The following is a 20,775-nucleotide window of genomic DNA, read 5'->3' as shown; positions in this document are numbered from 1 at the left end:
AGAATGATACACCAATATGATAAGTTTCCTTGAAGACGGTATTGTGCAGAGTACGGGGCGGCGGATACATTGTCCAGCCACAAATAATGACCACTTGTTTTAAATACTAATATACAATTCAAATCTTAAGCAACTATTAAGTCAAGTCAAGTCATGTTTATTTGTATATATAATCACAAAGAGTCTCAAAGGGCTGCACAGACCACAGATTATTAAAAACCAAAGACTATTATTACACCATCCCCTGATCTAAAAACCTGCAAGAAAAAACTAAAAAACATCATTATGAGGAAAATGAAAAAACGTTGAGAAGGGACCGCACATGAGAAAATCCCAATTTTAGAATGACTAGGCTGCAATGGATGTTGTAATAACAATTAATACACATATATCATCAAGAGGAAATATAGGTAATTCAATAGCTATGGAATTGAAGTGTGTTTACAGCCCACCATAAATTTATGAGTAGGTCAAAGAAGAAGTGAGTCTCTAGGTCATTTCCATCCAATGTTTTGATTTGTTCTTTGTTTTTGAATTAATGTAAACTACACACTCTACAGCCGCTAGAGTGCAGTGTTGAATTGATATCGTGTTGTCTCGTCTCATCTCATCAGCTGCACCGCTTATCCTCAGTAGGGTCGCTGGGATGCTGGAGCCCGTCCCAGCAATCATCGGGCAGTGGGCAGGTGACACCCTGGACTTGTTGCCAGCCAATCGCAGGGCACACGGGGACAGACAACTCACTCGCTCAGTCACTCCTAGGGACAATTTGGACCGGCCAATTGATTTAAGTGTAAAACTGCATTTACTCAACTGTGAAAATAAAACAGTTAACACATTGAGAGACAAACATGACAATGTTTTTTACCCATTGTTTGTGAATACATGTCTTGTCTTCTTGTCGTTTTTGATTATACCATGAGGGTAGGTTACTAATCAGAATCAGAATCTACTTTATTATCATTGTGTTGCTACAATGAAATTGCGGTTGCACTCCAGTCAGCCAAAAATACAAAACAAAAAAGACTCGGAAATAGAAAAATATAAAGTATTCACCTCTCATATAAAGTAGTCACATCTAAAATTAAAATCTATGCACATCCTAGATATTGCACGTAGATCCAGAATATTGCACTTAAAACTGTAACAAAGTCAAAGTAAAATACTTATTATTTTGCAAACTAAGTCTAAGTGTAAATAAAGTAAACAATACAATGTAAAAACGTTTAACAGTATAAAAAAATATTTCAACTGTTTTAGAACCAAAGTCAAGAACATATCAAATAAACAGCATACACAACCAAAATATTGCACTTTAACCGGGATATTGGACTTGAAACTGGGGTACTGCATTTAGAAAGGGGGCAATGCACTTTAAAAGGCTGCGGCTTAGTCTGTTGATAGCTTTGGGGAAGAACGGATCGATCTCTCAGTCTGCTCGTTAGGGCCTTGCTGAATCTGAACCGATGGTAGCAGTATGAAAAGACAGTTTCTAGGTTGTCAGGATTCTTTCAGGATGTGCTTAGCCCTGTTGAGGTAGTGAGAGCTGCCAATGTCCTCCAGGCTGGGTAGGGGGCAGCCAGTGATATTTTGGGCCGTGTTCATAATCCTCTGTAGGGCTCCTGTATGCTGCAGAGCGTCCTGCATACTACTGGGATGCAGTACGCTAGGTAGGCTGATGAAGCATAATATTGAAAAACAAAGCAGAAAATATGAAGTTGAAATTCTTTTACCGATCCAGACCGCTTGAGAACATAAAGTCTGGATCCGCCCCCATGCTAAGCTGAGTTTGACATCCCTAATTTAAATTGTTCCATAAACAAATACCTTTTTTAAGTTGTGCGAGAATTGATGATCTCAATGAAAAAGTTGTCATACCATTTTTATATTTAACTTTACAGACGAAAATACAACAAGCTGGAATTGAATTCATAGAAATGAGTTCCAATCTTGATTTGTTCTCAGTCGAAGACTCGGGAGGCTTCAAGTTGATGCGGTCCTGAGAAGTAAACAACAGAGGACGCTCTTCTCCATAGTTCAAAAATGCAAGTGAGCAGCTCACCAACATCAAGAGCCAGCAGGAGGCAGTCTCCTCAATGCTTCAACTCTCTTAGGCTGGCAGCTCTCTGCAACACTCGCTTGGTATCTTAGCAACCACGGTTCTTTGCCTCCGATCGCTACGGATACCGGCAGAGATGGAGGAAGAGTAGAGGTGGTGGTGGACCAGAAGAGGCTGCAGAAAGAGGCGCAGCCAATGCAGTAAACTGCAGAAAATGGGGGCCTTGTTACATTTCCTGCATTAGCTTTCGCTGTGCTAAATGGTTCCGTTTCGGATGGTTGCTCGAGGGTGCGCTGACGACAGGAAAGGACACGCTGGGACCACATTTCAAATAGAACGTCTATGTCAGTGGTGGGCTAACTTTCTGAGTCGCATGCCGTATTGGTTTGGAAACATTTGTACAGGGGCCGGGCGGGTGGTCAAACAATGGCTGGTTACTGTAGTTACATTTTTGTATTTTTCATAAATCCGAAGATAACATGAACCAATACATTTTTTCTCTCGTTTGTACTTACTTGTTATGTGTCATTGTCTATTCGTATATAAAGGACAATTTCTTCCAACTGGTTTTGAAACACTCAAAATTCACAAATACATATATTTATTTACATATAATAACGTTCATTAAAATCAATAGCAAATAAAGATCTTATTTTTTTAGGCGCTCAACTTGATCCCTTTGCATTGAAAACCTTCAATGGGGCTCTTTCATGTGTGCTTTATTTCATGAAATTGAATATCTTGATGGATAAAATTGATTTAAAAACATAGAAAAACGTAGCCTGCTATTTGAAGGTTGCCCATGAGCGTGATGAAAAATATAGTTTTAGGGGGGCACATGAAAGGACACCAAAATAATAACATAGTTTCACTAGTAGTACGTTTTTTTAACATAAATGTTATTATTATTATATCTTTACTCTTTTCGTTTGCCAGGTTGAGTTAAAACGCCTGTGTAAATTATTTTGTTCATGATTCAAAAGTATTGTTCTGTTTTTTTGGGGGGGAAATATTACCTGAACTGGAAACTTCACTGTAAGATTCCATATATGTTATAAAAAGGTGCAAAAGCCTCTTTAAACGTCTGAAAAAGAATCCATATGCTATCTTTAATGGTGTATTTTTTAATCTCGGCGAGTGCGATCGTTTGCCTCAAACAGCAATTGTCCGTGACTTAATTTTTAAATAGAATAACATTGGGATGTTTCCTCAAATGTTCTCTGGTTGATAAATGGTATTCAGCAAATACAGCTATGTGAGTGGCACTTAGCTCTGGTGATAAAACTGCAGGTCATTGTTTGATCTGTTAGAGGCTTATTTTTCTTTTGTGCTTCTCTCAGCCTTGTCCCGTGGAGCCGTTGGCGGGCCCGCTGCTGCGGCCCACGGACCAAAGTTATTGGTGTAATTGATTTCCCAATGAAATTTAGATATAGATGTTCGACATCTAATTAAAGGTCTGTCCATTCCGTTTTTCACAGCTTTCTTATTTAACTCTATTATCTTTGTGGCGCTATGGTTGCTTTTCATATCAGATTGGCCCCAGAATGCCCCAACCAACAGGCATCCATTATTTGGGGCAAGATCAATGTTGGAATTGCACTCTACAATATGTTCAAAATCTAAAAAAAAAAAAAGTTTATTATTAAATTGTGAAGCCGTGCATTTTTTTCGAAGGTTCCTCACAGTCATGGTTTAAGTGTACAAGCTTTCATACGTAAAGCCACGCAATGATCTTGGCCACAATACACCTGCCCTCCGATGGCCGATTATTTTTTTTGTCAAGTGAACAAACAAACGACGAAACAAACAAAGAAACAAACAAAATTATTGCTGCTCCTTTCAATGACTTGTGGTTTGTATCTATACAGTATCTGGAAACCCCAAAAAAATACAGGAAAACGTTGACTTTGGGTAAGATTGGTATGCCACATGTTAAAGTGGCAGTGTGGACTATTTGACCACTAGATGTCACTGTATTTTGTCGTGCAACCGAAAAAAAGTGCCATAAAGCACAAGGAAATATACAAACTATAGACACTCAAAGTGACCAAACTTTACAATTTTCCTTTCATTTTTTGCCCAGTCTTTTGCAAGGTTTTTTGTTTTCCCGGTACACTTAACAGCAAGATGGTGGATAATTATGCCGGCTCCCTCTAGCTGAGGCGCATGTTATTTAAAATAAATGCTAATTTCTTGACCTATGTTCATGATAGTTTGTTTTTTAAAATTAATAGTTTTTTTACAGGTTGGGGCCTTGCATGGCTGCACGGCCGCTATTGGTGTGTGAGTCTGTGTGAATGGGTAAGTGTGAAGCACATTGTAAAGCGCTTTGGGAAGTTTGGCTCCTCTTTCTCGAAAACCTCTGTTGCTTGCTTTCACTCTCATCTGCTGTTGACTTTTTCCATCCATGTTGGCAAAGAACAATACAAACAACGATTGCTACATGAAGACTTTTGTGCAGGAGTGTAAATCCGGTGCTCCAGTGATTTCCTACTAATGTAGATAGTTTCTGTTTGGTTACCTAGATCTAAAACAATGGACTTGAGACTGTTTAAATGACACCTGTGTTTATTGATCTGCAAAAGGGTGGGGAAAGTTTGTCAAACCATTGAGAAAAGCTTAACACATTTGCAGGAAGTGTCTTGTGCTCTGCTGTGACAGTGATGATGAAAACCGAGTGGCTCTCGGATTGTTTAAGTGGGTAAAAGCGATAGAATAATAATGTGACGTGAAATAAGTCAACAACAAAGAAACGTTTCTACCACTTTTGGGAAAACACATAACAGAACTAAAACGCGGAGGAAAAATGCTGGGTCTTTTAGAGTTAAGGACACTTCAACTTTGTTGTAAGTATTCAAGCACCTTTGGACTTAGAGAGTGACGCTTCCTCTAAAAGCCAAACCGTCCAGACCCTCTAGAACCATTTGAGAACAATGTCTATCTGTTGTTTGAAGGGGATTTTTTGTTGAAAATCGTGGGGTTGACGGAAGGATTCATAGAATGTATAATACTTAGAAACTTTGTTTAGTTCATTTCTGGAATATTAGTTGAAATGGTGAGACTACACACCAGAAATGTGTGGAAAAAATACAACGAAAGAAAATGCTAAAGCCTGGAATACCACGCTGCATGTTTGAATGCCTCCAGCATTCACTCAATAAATCATTAATGAGCCAATCATCTCTGGACCATGTCTAGATAATTAAGAAATGAATGAGAACCGCGAAAGAACTCAGGGCTTAAATGTGAAGACTTAATCGTTGTAATACACAAAATGCTGCTGTTGCCAAGGCGACCATCTTCCTCAACTCTGTCACTTAACCCTTTCTTCTCAACACATCCCTTTCACATTCTCTCTTTTATCACAACCGCATTCCCACACTTTGCCGATGTCCTCTCAGTCCATCTGTCCTCCTTTTTATGAGCAGGCATCCCTTTACTCTGTCGCCGCAGAACTGAGTTGGGATCTGTGAGGTGTTCGGCCCCAAGCTTTGATTATTCGCCCTCACGTCAGTCTTCTCACCAGCCATTTGTCCACACAAACTTGCTTTGTTAGCGCTGACTCATGTGTTGTTAAAGAACCGTGACGAGTTGATCTGTACGTCGTTAACTCTCAGGAAGCCATTGTTCAACTTTTTGTGCTATCGAGGACGCAAAAGAATGGTGGCTCAGCTGCTGAGATAAAGTAAACAAGCTGTGTTTAAGGGAAGAATGCACAAGATCAATTTTAAATAGCAAAAGTCTTTGTGAACAGGATGATGCATGACATCATTGTCTTTTTATAAAAGTTTGCAAAAGGGTGATTCAAAGCAACAACTAATTAGTAAAGCGTCAAGTATAGTTCATCACACCCATCTGGCCTATCCGTAACACCCAGTGTTTGGACTGGAAGGCAAGTACTCTTCTCAGTATCGAGTACCGTAACGGGTTATTAATACAATTTTGTAATTCTACTGTTGTTACTGGAGAATCACTGCGTAACTCATTAAATGCAGAATATAAATAGCAATGTCCTCAAACTGATGAACAATTCTGCATCGCTCTCATTGTTATGTACAACTTGAGAGAGAGAAAATAATTTTGAGTTTAGTGTACTCACCATCACCATGTCAAGGAATTGAGAATATTATAATAATGACAATATTAATAATCACAACTTTCCTCCCTCTGAGAAGTCTAGGGTTATACAAAGATTGACCAGTGCGATGCAGCGGTGTGCCGCGCGGCATGTGGAGACAGAAAATACAAACAAAAATAAACAGAAGTTAGCCTGACTCTTAGCTGAAAACTATTTGGGGACATAAAGTAAATCAGCCTTATATTAAGCGTCATCATTATCTAAATACAATATGTACAATATACAAATGCCCACGCATGTATCTTCTCAGTGCAAATAGTCAAATTTAAAAACCAAATACATAAAGGTATCGCAAACATAGTAATAGTTGGAATAATCATAAAAAAATGGAGTGCAGACTACTGTATAAACATGCTGCCTCAGGACAACGACAACTTGCTGTGGTTGACTTCTGGCATTTACTAGAAAATCCTGAAGAAGATCATCCGGCCATCAGTGCCTTCAAACTCTAGCACTCTTGGATCATGCAGAGGGACAACGACCCGAAACACACCAGCAAGTCCACCTCTGAATGGCTCAATAATCATAAAAATAGTTCTGGAGTGGCCAAGTCAAAGTCGGGATTTAAATCCAATGGAGATTCTGTGTTGTGATCTTAAATGGGCAGTTCATGCTAGAAAACCCTCCAACATGGCAGGTTTGAAACACTTCTGAAAAGAAGAGTGGGACAAAATTCCTCAACAGCGTTGTGAAAGACTACCAATTATTGTTAACGTTTGATTTCTGTTATGGCTGCCAAAGGTTGCCCAGCTTGCTGTTCAGGGGCAATTACTTTTTCACATAGGTCCGGATAAGTTTCAAAACTGCATTTCGTTTGTCCTTGGGTGGTCTCTGTGAGCTATTAAAACTGCTTTGATGTTTTGAAAAATGTATGTTCTGAAACCTATGCTGTAGCAAAATAGTAGCTCTCAGGTTCAAAAAACGTTGGCGACCCCTGCTCTATCTTGATTTGTTCAAGAAAATATTTTTATGTTGTGGTTTTACAAAGTACCTAAGTTTCCCACCGAGAATGTCTTCAACTGGTGAAGGAATAGAAAAAAGAGCCCAGAAAAAGGCCTTGATTTGTTCAGATTGCGCGCAAACCCAGCTAGCGCAAACACACTCAAAAACGGTTCTTACACGCAACGTGAGCGGCTATTTTCAAGCAACACTACCATGCAGCCCAATTTGGCTTTTTGACTTGAGGTGGATTCCAAATGGCACCGGGTCAAAGCGGCATCACGAAAACATCTAATTACTCACACTTTGTGTCTTCGCTTAGCTTAAAAAAATGACTAATGAACATCTGGTGATTTTACAGGCGTGAAAACACAACACAAAACCAAGCGAGCTTTTTCATGCTAATAGAACTTCCACAGTCGTCAGCTTTGATTTACTCCGCCATGTTAGGCTCGCTTTCCTGATGGCGCTTCTTGCTTATTATTCATACGTTTAATTTAAATACATTTGCACGGCAGAGCTGGCGGCTCGGAGTGAGATAAACGCCCTTCTCAATGTCGTGTGGACGAGGAGGGAAGAGACCCTTTATTGACTGCCGTCCTCCTGATTTTCCGCCACGTCGACCCGACCTCAAATCACAATTACGTGCCGTGTCTTTTGAAAGTCTCCCCTGTGAAGGATGAGCCTCGTCTCATTTTGATGAGTAAAGGTAGGTGACGGGACAACTCTGGTCGAGTGTTGCTGTGTGAGAGGAGGCGAGAGCAGCAGGAGAGCACCCCGAGGGGCTTGGATGGCATCGCACAAATCTTTGTGCCAATAAGAGTGTGCATGGTGGAGGGGAAAGACCCACAACCACCCGCTATGCCATATGGCCCCTTTCTGCAGCACAGTCAGAATCATCATCACAAAACAGTAGCGCTTTGGGTAACAAATGACCTGGGTTTTTAATCGAGATAACATTTTTATCATGGGCAAAAAAAAAACAAAAAAAAACATCCCTTCTTTGATTTAATGAGTATGTATATGTTCATGTTTCTGGAGGTGGACCCAGAAGGAGCAAAGCTGGAATGGTTGCAGGTTGTGCTCAACAAATGATGGTATTTAAAAGCGTTGACAAAAAAAAAGTACAAACAAAAACAAACCAGTTCTTAAAGCCATGAGCAAAGAGTGCGAACCAGAAAGAAAAAAGAAAGCTGACATAGTAACAGAAGAATGGAAGTAGCATGGACCTGACCACGAAAAGGACTAAGCAGCAAGTTTCCACATCCTTGTTACGGCGGCGAGGAGAAGATCCCTCGGCCGCTTCTGTTACCCGGCGGCGAAAAGGTCCATAGGCCACTACTGGTCCTTTGTTCAGGCGGCAAGGAGAAGGTCCCTCAGTCGCCACCATCCCCTTTACTGGCTTCCCTGCATTTGGATCCCGCTCCGGAAACGTGACATATTTTAAGAATGCATAATTGTACAGAGTGCCATTATTTTCATATAAAAGAGGAGTTTGCATTTGGCATGCATGATTTTAATGGCTGTGAATGGCATTTTGATTTCATAAAGACACAATTGACAAAACAATTTGAATTTGTAACACAATACACAGTGACGTGTATTTACGGAGGCAGGTGAGGCACATACAAAATTAAAAACAAATAAACATACCCGTCAATTTAGATATTTTACCTGTAATTTATGCATTTTATCATCATTTCAGTTGTGTATTCGGTATAACAACGCTTGTACAGAAACATGTATAATAAACACTAACGTTTTGTTATTTGGTAAACAAAATAAACATGTTTTTACAAATGATCTGTTTTTGCTCTACTGTCCTGCTGTGAGTGAATAGGTGCCCGTTGTGTTTGCAAGGCTTAGTTTTGCTTAATAAGAGGAATTTGCAATAATTATTAAGGGGAGCAATACGCTAACTTTTACATGTATGTATTAATGATAATATTTATTAAGTGTTAAAGTTATTTGCCATTTAACGTCACCGTTTTTGAATTGTTTAAAATTTCTGAATTATCACATTCTATTATGAATCTTATTATCACAATAAGTATTACATTGCTCCTTCGTTTATCACGAGGCTTAGGTTCCACGTTTGACCTGTGATAGGCTAATTCTGTGAAGTAGCTCTTTTTTGTTTTTACAGTGATTATACAATTTAATACTCTATCATGCATTGAAATCAAAGAACAAAACCTTTTCACAGGCCCAAGAATTCGTTTAACCAATAAAAGTACCGTTTATTTGTGACCAATAACTACTACTAGACACTGTTTAGCCAATTAGAATAAAAATCTGTGAAAAGTAAACCATGTAATAGCTAGGGATTATTGTGATGGGCGTCTGCAAATGCAGAACGCAATTCTCTTTCCTCATGGCAGAGGGCGATAGTGAGGCCGATGATTCGGATTTGGCGCAATTCCAAGTCCCAAACAATAGAATTAGTGATAGTATTAGCAGGCTAACAGCAAGTCAAGCCATCCAGCCTTTTTTTTCCTCATGGCATTAACTTATTCTTGGATGATCTATTGATGCTTTTATTCAAAAGGAGCAGGGCATAGACTTCATCTACGAGGTTAAGACAATAAACATTGTTTTACATGTTAAAATTATCTATTGCTTTCTTGCTCTGTCAATCTAATGATGAATAAGACATAGGTTCATTTCTCTGACTGTGCCTCACCAGATATGAACCTCTCTGCACGTCACTGAAAAGACAGCACTATAATTATAATAGAAATAAAAACACAAACGCGCTTTATAAAGACACCGCACAAGTTGCATGAAACGTATAGCATTTTATTATTAATACTCAACACATGTTGTTCATGTACAAAGAGAAAGAATAGTCTTGTTTAATGAAGCACTTATAATTGTCGGTATGTATCCTTATTTGAAGTATAGAGTAGTAATGATGCATTTTGCGGGTGATGCTATGACATGGTTAAAATTGAGTTATCGAGATTAATTTGATTCCATACAAAAAAAATAATATTCTTCCTAATAATATTTACACAACCTGTACAACATCTTTGTTGGTGTGTGTGTGTGTATGTATGTGTGCTTTGGATGTAAACATGTTTTCACTGTTTCAAAGGGCCACAAAAAAGAGTGACCCCAATCCAATTGTTTGTATAGAATGTATACTAAAGTTGACATTTTGTTGAGCCACAGTAAATTGAGTCAGGTCGTGTATTGTTAGGTTGAAATAAGACAACTCCCTCCTCACGTGAAATACATTTAGGAGCAACCCCTTCGGTCATCCAAGCAAATGAATTAAGAGGATGGACAAAAAGGACAGTTATATTTTAATAGAAATTATGCGCATATGCATATTATTTGTAGAAATCGGTAGCACTATACATCAACACACGCAACAAAACGCCGAATGTTAGGAAAGATATTCTGCTAAGAACTTGAGAGGATTAGAACGTTATTGATAATATGCAAAACTTCCCAGTAAATGAGTCAAGTAATATCACAGTATGAGTCCTACTGGCCGCTTGGATAAAATCAAGAGCTTCATAACCACACACCGCTTTTACAAATACTGCCGACAAAGATCATTAAGAACAACCCCCACACAAAACATATTTTTACTGAGACCTGTCATCCGCCTGTCAGAAATGTAGGCTGGCGTGATATTTACATCCGCCAGTAACTCAAAGCTAACCTTGTGTTGGAAAAAAAATAAACAAACATAAAAGGTGACACAGTGTTTTTGTCAGCATTTAAACAAATGTGTTGTGGTGTGCATGTGTGCGGAGAAGTCCAGCCGGGGCAAATTTAGGCTGAAGGGAAACAAAGATTTGTGACTTGTAGTCCGTTTGGAATATGCTGGCAGCAGAGAGGATGCATGAGAAGTAAATCCTACTTTCTCTCACATATATCGTCTCACTCTCAAACATGCACTACTATACTCTCATACAGAAACAGTCATGCCCATGCAAAAACACTACTTTATCTTTCATGTATACTACTATACTCTCATGCATACCACTATACTCTCATACACACTAATACTCTCTCTAACATTCTGCTGTACCCTCATACACGTACTACTATAGTCTCATATACACACTACGATACTCTCACACACATATTACTATGCTTTCATCCATGTTCTCTCTTACACGTATTACTATAGTCACATACACACGCTTCTACGCTATTATAATTTGAGGAACTCAAGTTTGACGTCGAACTGTACTACAAACCAGTGTGCATCACAATGGTTCCCTAAAGTACCCTAAGTAAAGCAGGTGAAGTGATCATACTAGGATACTAGGTGTGCAACCCCCCATAGTAGGGGTCGGGAACCTTTTTGACCCAAAGTGCCATAAAAGCAAAAATATTTTCCTTTTTTTTTCTCAATGAGAGCCACATCAAATATTTTAAGACCAAATTCAACACAACCGCCAAACCTGCTCTTCAGACAAAAGCTAATTCTTCAGCGCATTTTTTTCACTGTGCGTCATTTGATAATTTGATCAAATCTATGAAACAATAATGCCAGAACCTGTGTCTCATAAAAAGACCCCACTTAAAATTGATCACTCTCCTGAATTTAGCCAAGAGTGTTGAGGCTCAATTGTCATTATTGTCATAAATAATGGCTCAAAACGAGGTGCGAGTTGATTTTTAAAAATGTGTCAAAATACTGCAAACGAGCATAGGTTCCCGACCCCTGCCATAAAGTAATAGGATTTTAATGATGTGTGAAAAAGAACTGTAGTGTGAGTGAGGAAGTTTTATAGTATGTATGTGCGGGAGTATAGTAGTGTGTGTGAGAGAGTATAATAGTTTGTGTGTGGAAGTATAGTAGTGTGTGTATGTATGTATGTGAGTATGGTTCTATATGTGTAAGGGTGTATTCATACATGTGTGAAGCATAGTAGTGTGTGTATGAGAGTATAATAGTGTGTGTGAGAGTATGATGTTATATTTGAAAGCAAGTAAATTTACTTCTCATATGGCCTCTCATACGGATGCACTTGCTTTGCGAAACAATCGCCATAGACAAGCTCTCGCTTGAGTTTTTGTGGCAACAACACGAAGGTGACCGCCATGTCTATTAAGGATGATAGACCGGCAGATCGTGAGAGAATTTATGCCACCACTGTGTTCTTTTTTTTTTTTTCTAACTGCAGCTGATTTGGCTTCTATACGCCGTCCATATTAGCACACGACGAGCTGACCAGATTGTATAGACCCCTTTCCAGCCTACGTCATCAATGGGTAACCTCAGGATGTGTGTGCATTGTTGACCCAAAACAGCAGGTGTAGCAGTAGGAGTTCGAATGGAGCGAGGAAACATTTTGGTAGAGTTGCATTTCTCGAGTCGCAATTTACAAAAACAACATGCCCAGCTGTTGTGTTTACGAGCACACAAATTGCAATTTTAACTGAAATCACGTTTATTTGTATCGCCCTTAATCACAAGGAGTCTAGGAACACAATTGTTAATTTTTTTTTTTTTGCAATTGACACAGAAAACAGGGCTTATCAAAAGCACTGTTGTGGCCTATGGCTGCCAGCCACTAGAATAATTGACTGGACCAAAAGCATCATTCGGAATGTCCACGTTTGTTAACTCCATAAAGTGTGTGAGGCGCCGATATAGAGAACTATTTTTTTTCTTATTATTGTTGCGTTTGTTGCGCTTAATTTCTAACATAAAGTCCCTATCCTCCTGCTTACACATACTCTGTTCCTATTTGAGATTTTACTATCTACAATCCGTGATCTTTTAACGACAATCAGCTTTTATAAACTGACATGCATTCCGCTGTTCTGCCTCAACAATGCACGCGCAGCTTAGTTAGTAATACTTGTTTATTAACAGGATAAAAGGGTCAATTGGAATTACCTATGGGTTTGTTTATGAACAATGAAGGAAAACCGTATGCCCACAAACAGAAATATGACGCCCTGGATTGAGTGATCGGTCGTCCTGTTTTGAGCTCTTTAAAGCCTTTGGAATTTGCCAATGTCATTATTTTGTTCTGATTTTACAAAATGTATTGGTACTGTTTTTAGAACCAAGTAGGCTCTATGCCAATCTTGCAGTTATCAAAGCTTTTATTGCCCAGAACTTAAAACTTCTTCCAGCTTTTCCAAATAAGTGAACTGAACTTTCATGTGACCAACAATATTTTACAAAAGAACAGTGTGTGACTGGCCAGCCTGCTTTTAATAACTGTCGGACCCAAAAACCCAAAAAGTATAATTACTCATTTGAAGTTCTTTAAACTGTCTAGGTAGCATTTATCATCAGTGAAAACAGTGCATGTCGGTTAGCCATTATTCACTCGCATGCAATGAGGAATAATTAGCAAATATATTTTCAGGAATTCAATGTAAAAATATATTTGTTTCGAAATCAAGTCAACTTAACACTGCACTCTACTCTGTAACATTAAAGGGACAGTGTGTAGGATTTGACCACAAGATGTCACTGTCTTGTGTGGTGAGACCAAAGGATGAGTGCCAAAAAGTACAAGGAAGAATACAAATTACAAAGACACAAACTGTACCATTCTTTCTTCTATTTTTTTTTGCACATGGCGTTTTTTTTTTTTTGGGTATCTGTGGGTCTCAGGTTATGTTAAAAAAAATTGCCAAACACTACGACTTGAGTAATAGAATAATGCAGGGTTATATGATAGTACATGTTTTGTTGCACATTATTTAAAATGATAGTTTTTAAAAAGTTACGAATTTTTTTTACCATTAGCAAGCGCTAAATAATACACACTCAGTTCAAAAGAAATACAAAAACAACAAAACTAATGTTGGCTTAAAAGGATATTGTCTATTATTTAGCTGCGCCTAGTGGTAAAAAAACAAAACCTTCATTTTATTGATATGAATCCTAATCATAAATACAAAAAATATTACATAATCGAGCATTTGTTTAAATACTCGTAGGTCAAAACATTTGGATTCAGTTACATAACATAAGGCTTACCTCATGGGATCTGACATAATTGTCCGCCATCTTGCTGCAAGGGGTACCTCCAAAAACCAAAAACGGGTTCGATTTGCTCCCTCTGAGTCTGAGTAACTTGTATTCTTCCTTCTGCACTCGTCTCCTCATGTAACTTGTTTTTGGTTACATGACACAACACAGCAACATCTAGTGGTCAATTGTTACACGGTGTCCCTTCAAGAAGTTCACACACTATCATAGGCACAACATGTTCATGTGTTTTGTAGTTAGTAGCCGAGCATTTGGCTTTGAAAGTGAAGAGGAACCAACATTAGTTTCAGAGGGAATAATCAGTGGCAAAAAGTTGTTCCAAGCAAATTCCAAAGCACAGTTTCTATACATAAAAAACCGCATTAGAAACCAAAGCATATGAGTTGATAAAATTGTCTTCCTACTAACCTGAGCAAAACAAATCAACAGTTGACTTCCCTTGAGCAAAGCGAGATGTTTAAAAATGATGCAAGGCTTCACTTTTGACAAGGGGTTGCACCAATGCATTTCGGTCACAAAGGTTGTTTTCATATTATTGAGCTGAAAATACTCAGCAATATCAACAGCGTTGAAAGTGCCCAGTGTGCACTTGTGTGTTCCACACACATTTACATACTGTACATACATCGTTCGTTACCACAGTGATGTTTATCCCAATGATAAAGAGGGAACAGGATAGGCCGGGCCCACGATGGCTCTGAATTCTGTGTGCAATCACCATTAAAGCCCAGCTTGGAAAATGATGCCCTTCCCAGATCCCCCTAAAGAAACCCCACCACGTCGTGAAATTTCGAACAAGGTTCGCTGCCTAAAATGAAAGCTCACAATATGCTGCTTCTATATGCAAATACCCTACATGTAATATTGCATGACATAAAGGTGTCGATACTTGAATTGCGCTTGAAAAAGCATGACGTCAAGCTGACCTTAAAAAGAGAATCTAACACAATTCTGGGGAAACCGAACAAACACCTAAAACTAAATAGTCCCCCTTCGATATCACCAGACAACTACACCTACGCTAAATGAGCAATTTCTCAAACACGTCAGTGAACAGAAGAAAAAGTAAAAACCTTAACATAATTCATATATTGATTGGTAAACTATCGTAACATGAGCGTAAAATAAAGATGTTGAATTACATCATTTAAGATGAGTAATACTGGTGTCTTAACTATACTCTGCACATTTTTGTCCATTTATTTCGTAGTTACTTTCTTAAATTGCTGCAAAACTTGAAAGTTACATCCTGTCTGTCTGTTTACTGTACAAAGTGAAAAGTAGATAATATTTACAAGTAAAAGCTCAAAACAGTAATGCATCGCCAAACTGATTTCGGTGTCCTTTCTGATACTCAAACTCGCGTGGCGTGTAACGCTTGATTCTGTAAATGTGCACGTATAAAAAATTCCAGAGATCTCAGTCAATTGTATGGGAGGTGTATTGATTTAAGGCTAACTATCAATCTCAGGATCACATTGTTATCTGTGAATTTATGAATAGTAATCAGCAAGTCTGTGAAAAAGGTAGAGGGGGGGGCGTACTGCTCTCATTAAATAGTGACTTGTATCATCGCTCACGCAACGCACGCTCACCTGGAACAGCGGCGCATTTGGATGAGGTTGTAAGACAGATGTCCGCGCTTACTCAGCGTTCTCCGGCGGCTTCCATCTTGCAGCCCTTGAACTCCTGACACCACCGGCTAATTGAAGATCAAGCCTCTAAATAGCTAATAAAAGGCTTTTTTATTCTGTACAGTTGGAGGATGAGTCGTTAGCAGACGAGTGTGTGTGATGGGATGATAAGGCATGTCTACTGTGAGCCTGAACCTACCCCAGGTAAAGGTCCTGTGCAATAATGAGGCTTCACCAGCTTTGGGAAACAATAAAGAAAAACGACGACTATCTACATGGGTCAAAGCTGACGCCCCAACGGCCTTTCTCCACCTCTACTGACTATTTTTTGCCAAAATGTGACAAAGAAGGCCCGCCCCCCCTCAAAATCTTGTTCGCCTCCCAGACACACGTTCCAGAGGCCTGACAGGTGGCGGCTGTTTTCATGTAACCTGAATCGAAAAGAAGCAAAGTCGAAGGCCGCCGAGCTGTGAAGTGGGCCACTCCAAGACAGTGTGGGAGATCCTGAATAGAACTTACGTACAGGTTCATAAAATCTTTTTTTCTTTTTCTTTTTTTTTTTACGAAGTTATAAAACTCTGCAGCATCTTGTATCTAAAGCGCTGCCAGGCAGCGTCTGCAGTCGCTTGTAAATTTTCTTACTGTCGTTTTGGCGCGAGGACGTGAAGGGAACACCGAGTGCTGGCGAGGACACTTCGACGGGAAACCGTTAAGGCACGTCCTTTTCTGTCGGCGTCCAAGGCTCTTAGGCTTGGACGTACTTTGAAAGAGATCAAAACAGTAACAATGTCTAAGATAATCTTGTTCCAGAATCAGGAAACCTAATATCCTACAGGCAACTAAGGAGTCCAGTCCTAGGCTGAACACCATGGATGAAATATCAGAACACAAAGCATTTGCAAAATGATGATAAGCATTGTTATCACAATCATTGTTGTTATGCACAATGTTATTAAGATTATTGTTGATCTTATACCCTGTTTGGTTTCTTTCGAAAAGAATAATTCGTGATTGTATTTCTCATAGCAAACAAGAAAAACTGAAGTGCGGACACGTAGCTGGTCTAAGAGATGGGCGGAGGGATATTTCAACCGCATCGCCACTTGGACGAGGCCACGGGGTCTTCTTCTGTCCAATGTCCGGTTTTACAGTTTTGATTTGGGACCGCCATCCAAACAACATGTCCCGCATCAAACTCAGACTTTTTTTTAGCTGACAGAGGCCACAAGTGCCTCCAACTGGACTTAAAAGTAGAGTAGCTTTGGCCATTTGTGAGAGGGGAAGATAACACATCCCACCACAGCAAGCTGTCTTGATGTTTTCTTTACCAAGATTTGCTCGCAAAATATAGACTTTTCTATTAGTTAAGTTTGCATCCAGCTTCTGTCACCAGCCTAGCGCCAATTCAAGTCTCAGTCTGGGATAGAGATGCAGTGTGTGGACAGCGTCTTTAAAAACATCCCTGATCTCCCAACACGACGCACCTCTATTCCCTCCCTTGTTTCAAGTGCCTTCTGGCTCTCTCACACGTCCGACTCAATACTGGAGAGCTTCTCGTAGACATGGCCGTTGCTTCCGTTGAAGGGTCGAGGCGGGCCAACCCCAAGCATGGAGCCATGGTGGGTGAGCCCGCCTAGGCTGAGCTCTTTCGGGAATCGGGGTGAGACATTTGACATGACCCCAGAGGCAGATGCCGGCAGATAAGAAGTCGTGCTCAGTTGGCTCCTAAAATCACCTCGGCTGTTTTTGGCAACCTGCTGCTGCTGTTGCTTTTTCATGTAGTATTGTTTAGCTCCGTGCATGAGACATTGATCATCATCAAAGGTGGGAATAAAGGGATTCTGGTTTACCCGGTCAGGATAAAGGGATTTTGATAAAGAGAATCCTGACCCACCTCCACCTTCCATCAAAGACCTGTCCCTGTTTCTCGTGTCTCTCTCCCCCACGGAGCGACGGTGAAGACCCTCGCCACTTCGGAACAGGCCCCCAAACCGGCTATCACCTCCGTAAAATGAAGGCTCTCGGTCCCGTTCCCTCTCAGATCCCCCATGGCGCTCGAATATGTGCGCAAAGGGGCTGGTGCCCTCAATGTAACGCTCCTTCTCCTTCAAGCTAACGCTTCTGGGAGGTGGCAACATTCCTCCCATTCCTGGACCGCCCATCCCCCCAATTACTCCCACGCCGCCCATCATGCCTCCCATGCTGCCCGAGTCATCCTTGTGAAGGTCGACAAAAGCGTCGTAGGAGTGCTGCCGCCTCAGCGGCTTGCCAAAACCTCCGCCTTTCCTTCTCTGCTGCGCTTGAGATTGGGGAATCGCACCCATGCCTCCACCACCACCTTTTCCGCCGCCAATCTGTTCCAAGAGGTGGTTGGTGTCTTCACTGATGTCGTAGAGGTTTCCCGTTTTTTTACAGCCCTCGCAGCGCATGCAGGTTGCTGAACTTGGCCGGCTGCCACCCCCGCCCCCTGAGGATCCGCAGCTCATGCCGCCGCCATACCCGATCCCTCCCCCATGCATTGACATCTGCTTCATGCCCCCTGTGGACCGACAGTTCCTGCATTCCCATTCCCCTCCTGCCAACCCAGAACCTCCGGGAATTTTGGAGTCAGACTTTTTGGGTTTGCTCTTGAGAAAGTCTTCCACCGGCACCAAAGACGTGCAAGTCGGTGCACCGCTATCTTGATTTCCAAGGCCCTCAGTCAGATCCACATGCTCCCACTGAGGAACACCTTCTTTGGGACGGAACTGGTCCAGATAAAAGTCACGAACACTCTCTTTTTCTCTGAAGAGATAGTTTGAGTCGTTATTTCCACCTCCTCGCGTACGTTCGGATGGCAAAAGTGGTGGTGAGGCAGAGCGACGGTTGTGGTAGTGGTGATGGCTAATGTGGTATGGTTTTCTCCTGTAGCCCAGCTCGATCTCATCCACCTCCCGTCTGGATTTGGCAGAGGCCGGCCTCTTTTTCAGGCTGTCACGGTACTGTTTGCGCTTCTTCGCATTCCCTTCCAGGTTTCCGTAGGTCACCGTGTGCGTGGAAATATCAGAGACATCTGAACGTATATTCCCATCGTCGTCCCCTCTCCCTGGGCAGTAACTGGGTCCCGGAATATAGGTGGAACTAGAGGCGCCTCCTTTGAATGAGAACTTCCCATACAAGTCAGGCAATCCACTCTTGAAGCCTGGGCCTGACGAAGGGGTCTGCCCGGACAGAAGGTCAAACTTGCTCATATTTCTGTGAGTGAGTGCAGAGCAGGGCTGGGTGGTGAAAATAGGAGGTGCCCCGCCTCCTAGGCTGTCACAGTCAAACATGCCCCCCTCCAGGGAACTTGCGCTGCCCAAACTTTGGGGCCTGTTGGGAGGTGGACCACTAAGCCCAAGATTGGAACCGTGATGGTGCAGGTAGTGGTCCTGGTATAAATTACTGTCCTTCATGTGTACGTTGCCAAAAGTCCTCTCCACCTCACTGATGTAATCACTGAACATGTTGTCTTCTGTTAAGTAAGGCGGCTTGCAGTCCGAGTGGCCTGCCAGGCTGCGTCGATGTTCTGAGATATCGTAAACGGAAGATTCACGTCGAATAAAGTCCAGAGCGCTGTGCGGTGAGCCGTTCACTCCGGAGGCCATGTTCTTGGCGGTGCGTAAGAGACGTAATATGTTTGAATGGGTGTTGTTCATTGTAGCTGATGGCGAATTCAATGCAGAGCTGCTTTTCTCTTCGATTTGGACGCCATGAATGCAACTGTAGATGCCCTGAAATACACAACAATCACAAATGAGTATCTCAAAACATGCAAAACTTACAAACACTCTTAAAACGTTTCAGTCGAAAAAACAATAAGCCTGATGTGGTTCAAGAGTCGATTGATCCAGTATGTGAGAGGTCACGCAGCATCCACCCCGAAGAAGAAATCCGCTTCCTCTTTTTAGTTGGTGTGTAAACATTTGATACTGTTTCTCCAGCACACTAAGAACTTTGACATTTTTATTGTTTAATATCTCGTGCATCCATTCAATTTGGTTGCTGTAAAGTGTGAAGAAGAGGTGAGCCGTTTCTTTTGAAATTAAAGTGGAATAAGAAAGATTGATGCGGTTGAAAAAACGGTTGGATCGCTTTTTTTCAGCCCATTTTTACCACAAAGGGGGACCTCTTGAAGCGCATCTTCCAAAAGTAAGTTAAACTCAACTTTATTCATCTTCATCAAGAATATTATTTTATGTAATGTTTATTTTTTGGTACAAAACAACACAGGTTACTTATACAGGCCTTGAACATACTTATATAAACCTTATACATACAAAAAAATAGCACTGAAGCAACGTACGAACAGATTCAACTTACGAAAACTTGTTCGTAAGTAGGGCAGCGGTTGTATATTGAACAATGGCCTGCTTTTTTGCAAAGACAAAAATGGGCAATTATCTGAGGCACACAAGACTATATCTCATGGCATATTAGTGTGCCCCGGCACACTGGTTGAAGAACACTGTGCTAGAGTGTAGAAAGCTTTTCAGGTTTTGTTTGAAATGAAACAAATGTTGGCATTCTTGAAAAATTACAGTTAAAAACAATGAAATATAAGTGACCCTGGTATGCTTCACAGGAAAAACATCTATCTTTAGCACACAAAAAGACAGTTAGCACGTAGTAGGGAGTGACATGGACATAGATAGAGTCAAATTTTCATATCTTTAGTCACCGGCTTCCTATGCAGCAGGTGATGCTGTTCCACTTTGCTTCTGGCCCTTTGTTATGGGAGCTGATTATTTGGGCAGGCTCTACAAATTGCAATAGGAGAAGCTCCCCCCCCCCCTCTTGGGATCACAGTAAAATCTATATGTGATTAAACAGGTACAGAGAGGCAGGAAATCAACCAGTTTGCTGCCTGTGTACAAGTGCATATAAAGTGCCAACAAGTATCAGATCATAATTTGCTACTGCTGGTGTGATACCACGGAAGTGAAGGTGAGAACAGCATGGGGGGCGAAAGTAAGTAATTACAATCCTAATATATTTATTGTTC

General features: G+C 40.8%; 1 protein-coding gene across 3 annotated transcripts in view; it reads right to left on the bottom strand.

The window, feature by feature from the left end:
- Positions 1-1,635: 1,635 nt before the first annotated feature.
- Positions 1,636-20,775, bottom strand: part of grin2ba (glutamate receptor, ionotropic, N-methyl D-aspartate 2B, genome duplicate a) — a 211,578-nt gene continuing 192,438 nt past the window's right edge. For 2 of the 3 annotated variants that reach the window (XM_088326013.1, XM_088326026.1), the window contains one exon: positions 9,915-19,504. In XM_088326013.1, the coding sequence (XP_088182139.1) occupies positions 17,276-19,504 (2,229 nt within the window). In that variant the 3' untranslated portion in view covers positions 9,915-17,275. Of the gene's footprint in view, positions 2,234-9,914; positions 19,505-20,775 lie in introns of those variants that run through there. The other variant, XR_015849466.1, reaches the window with a different exon arrangement.

Source organism: Urocampus carinirostris, chromosome 1 (assembly GCF_059441175.1).
Source record: "Urocampus carinirostris isolate Australia breed hairy pipefish chromosome 1, RoL_Ucar_1.0, whole genome shotgun sequence".
Taxonomy (NCBI): domain Eukaryota; kingdom Metazoa; phylum Chordata; class Actinopteri; order Syngnathiformes; family Syngnathidae; genus Urocampus; species Urocampus carinirostris.
The sequence above is the reverse complement of the archived record's forward strand: the minus strand, read 5'-3'. Positions and strand labels throughout refer to the sequence as shown.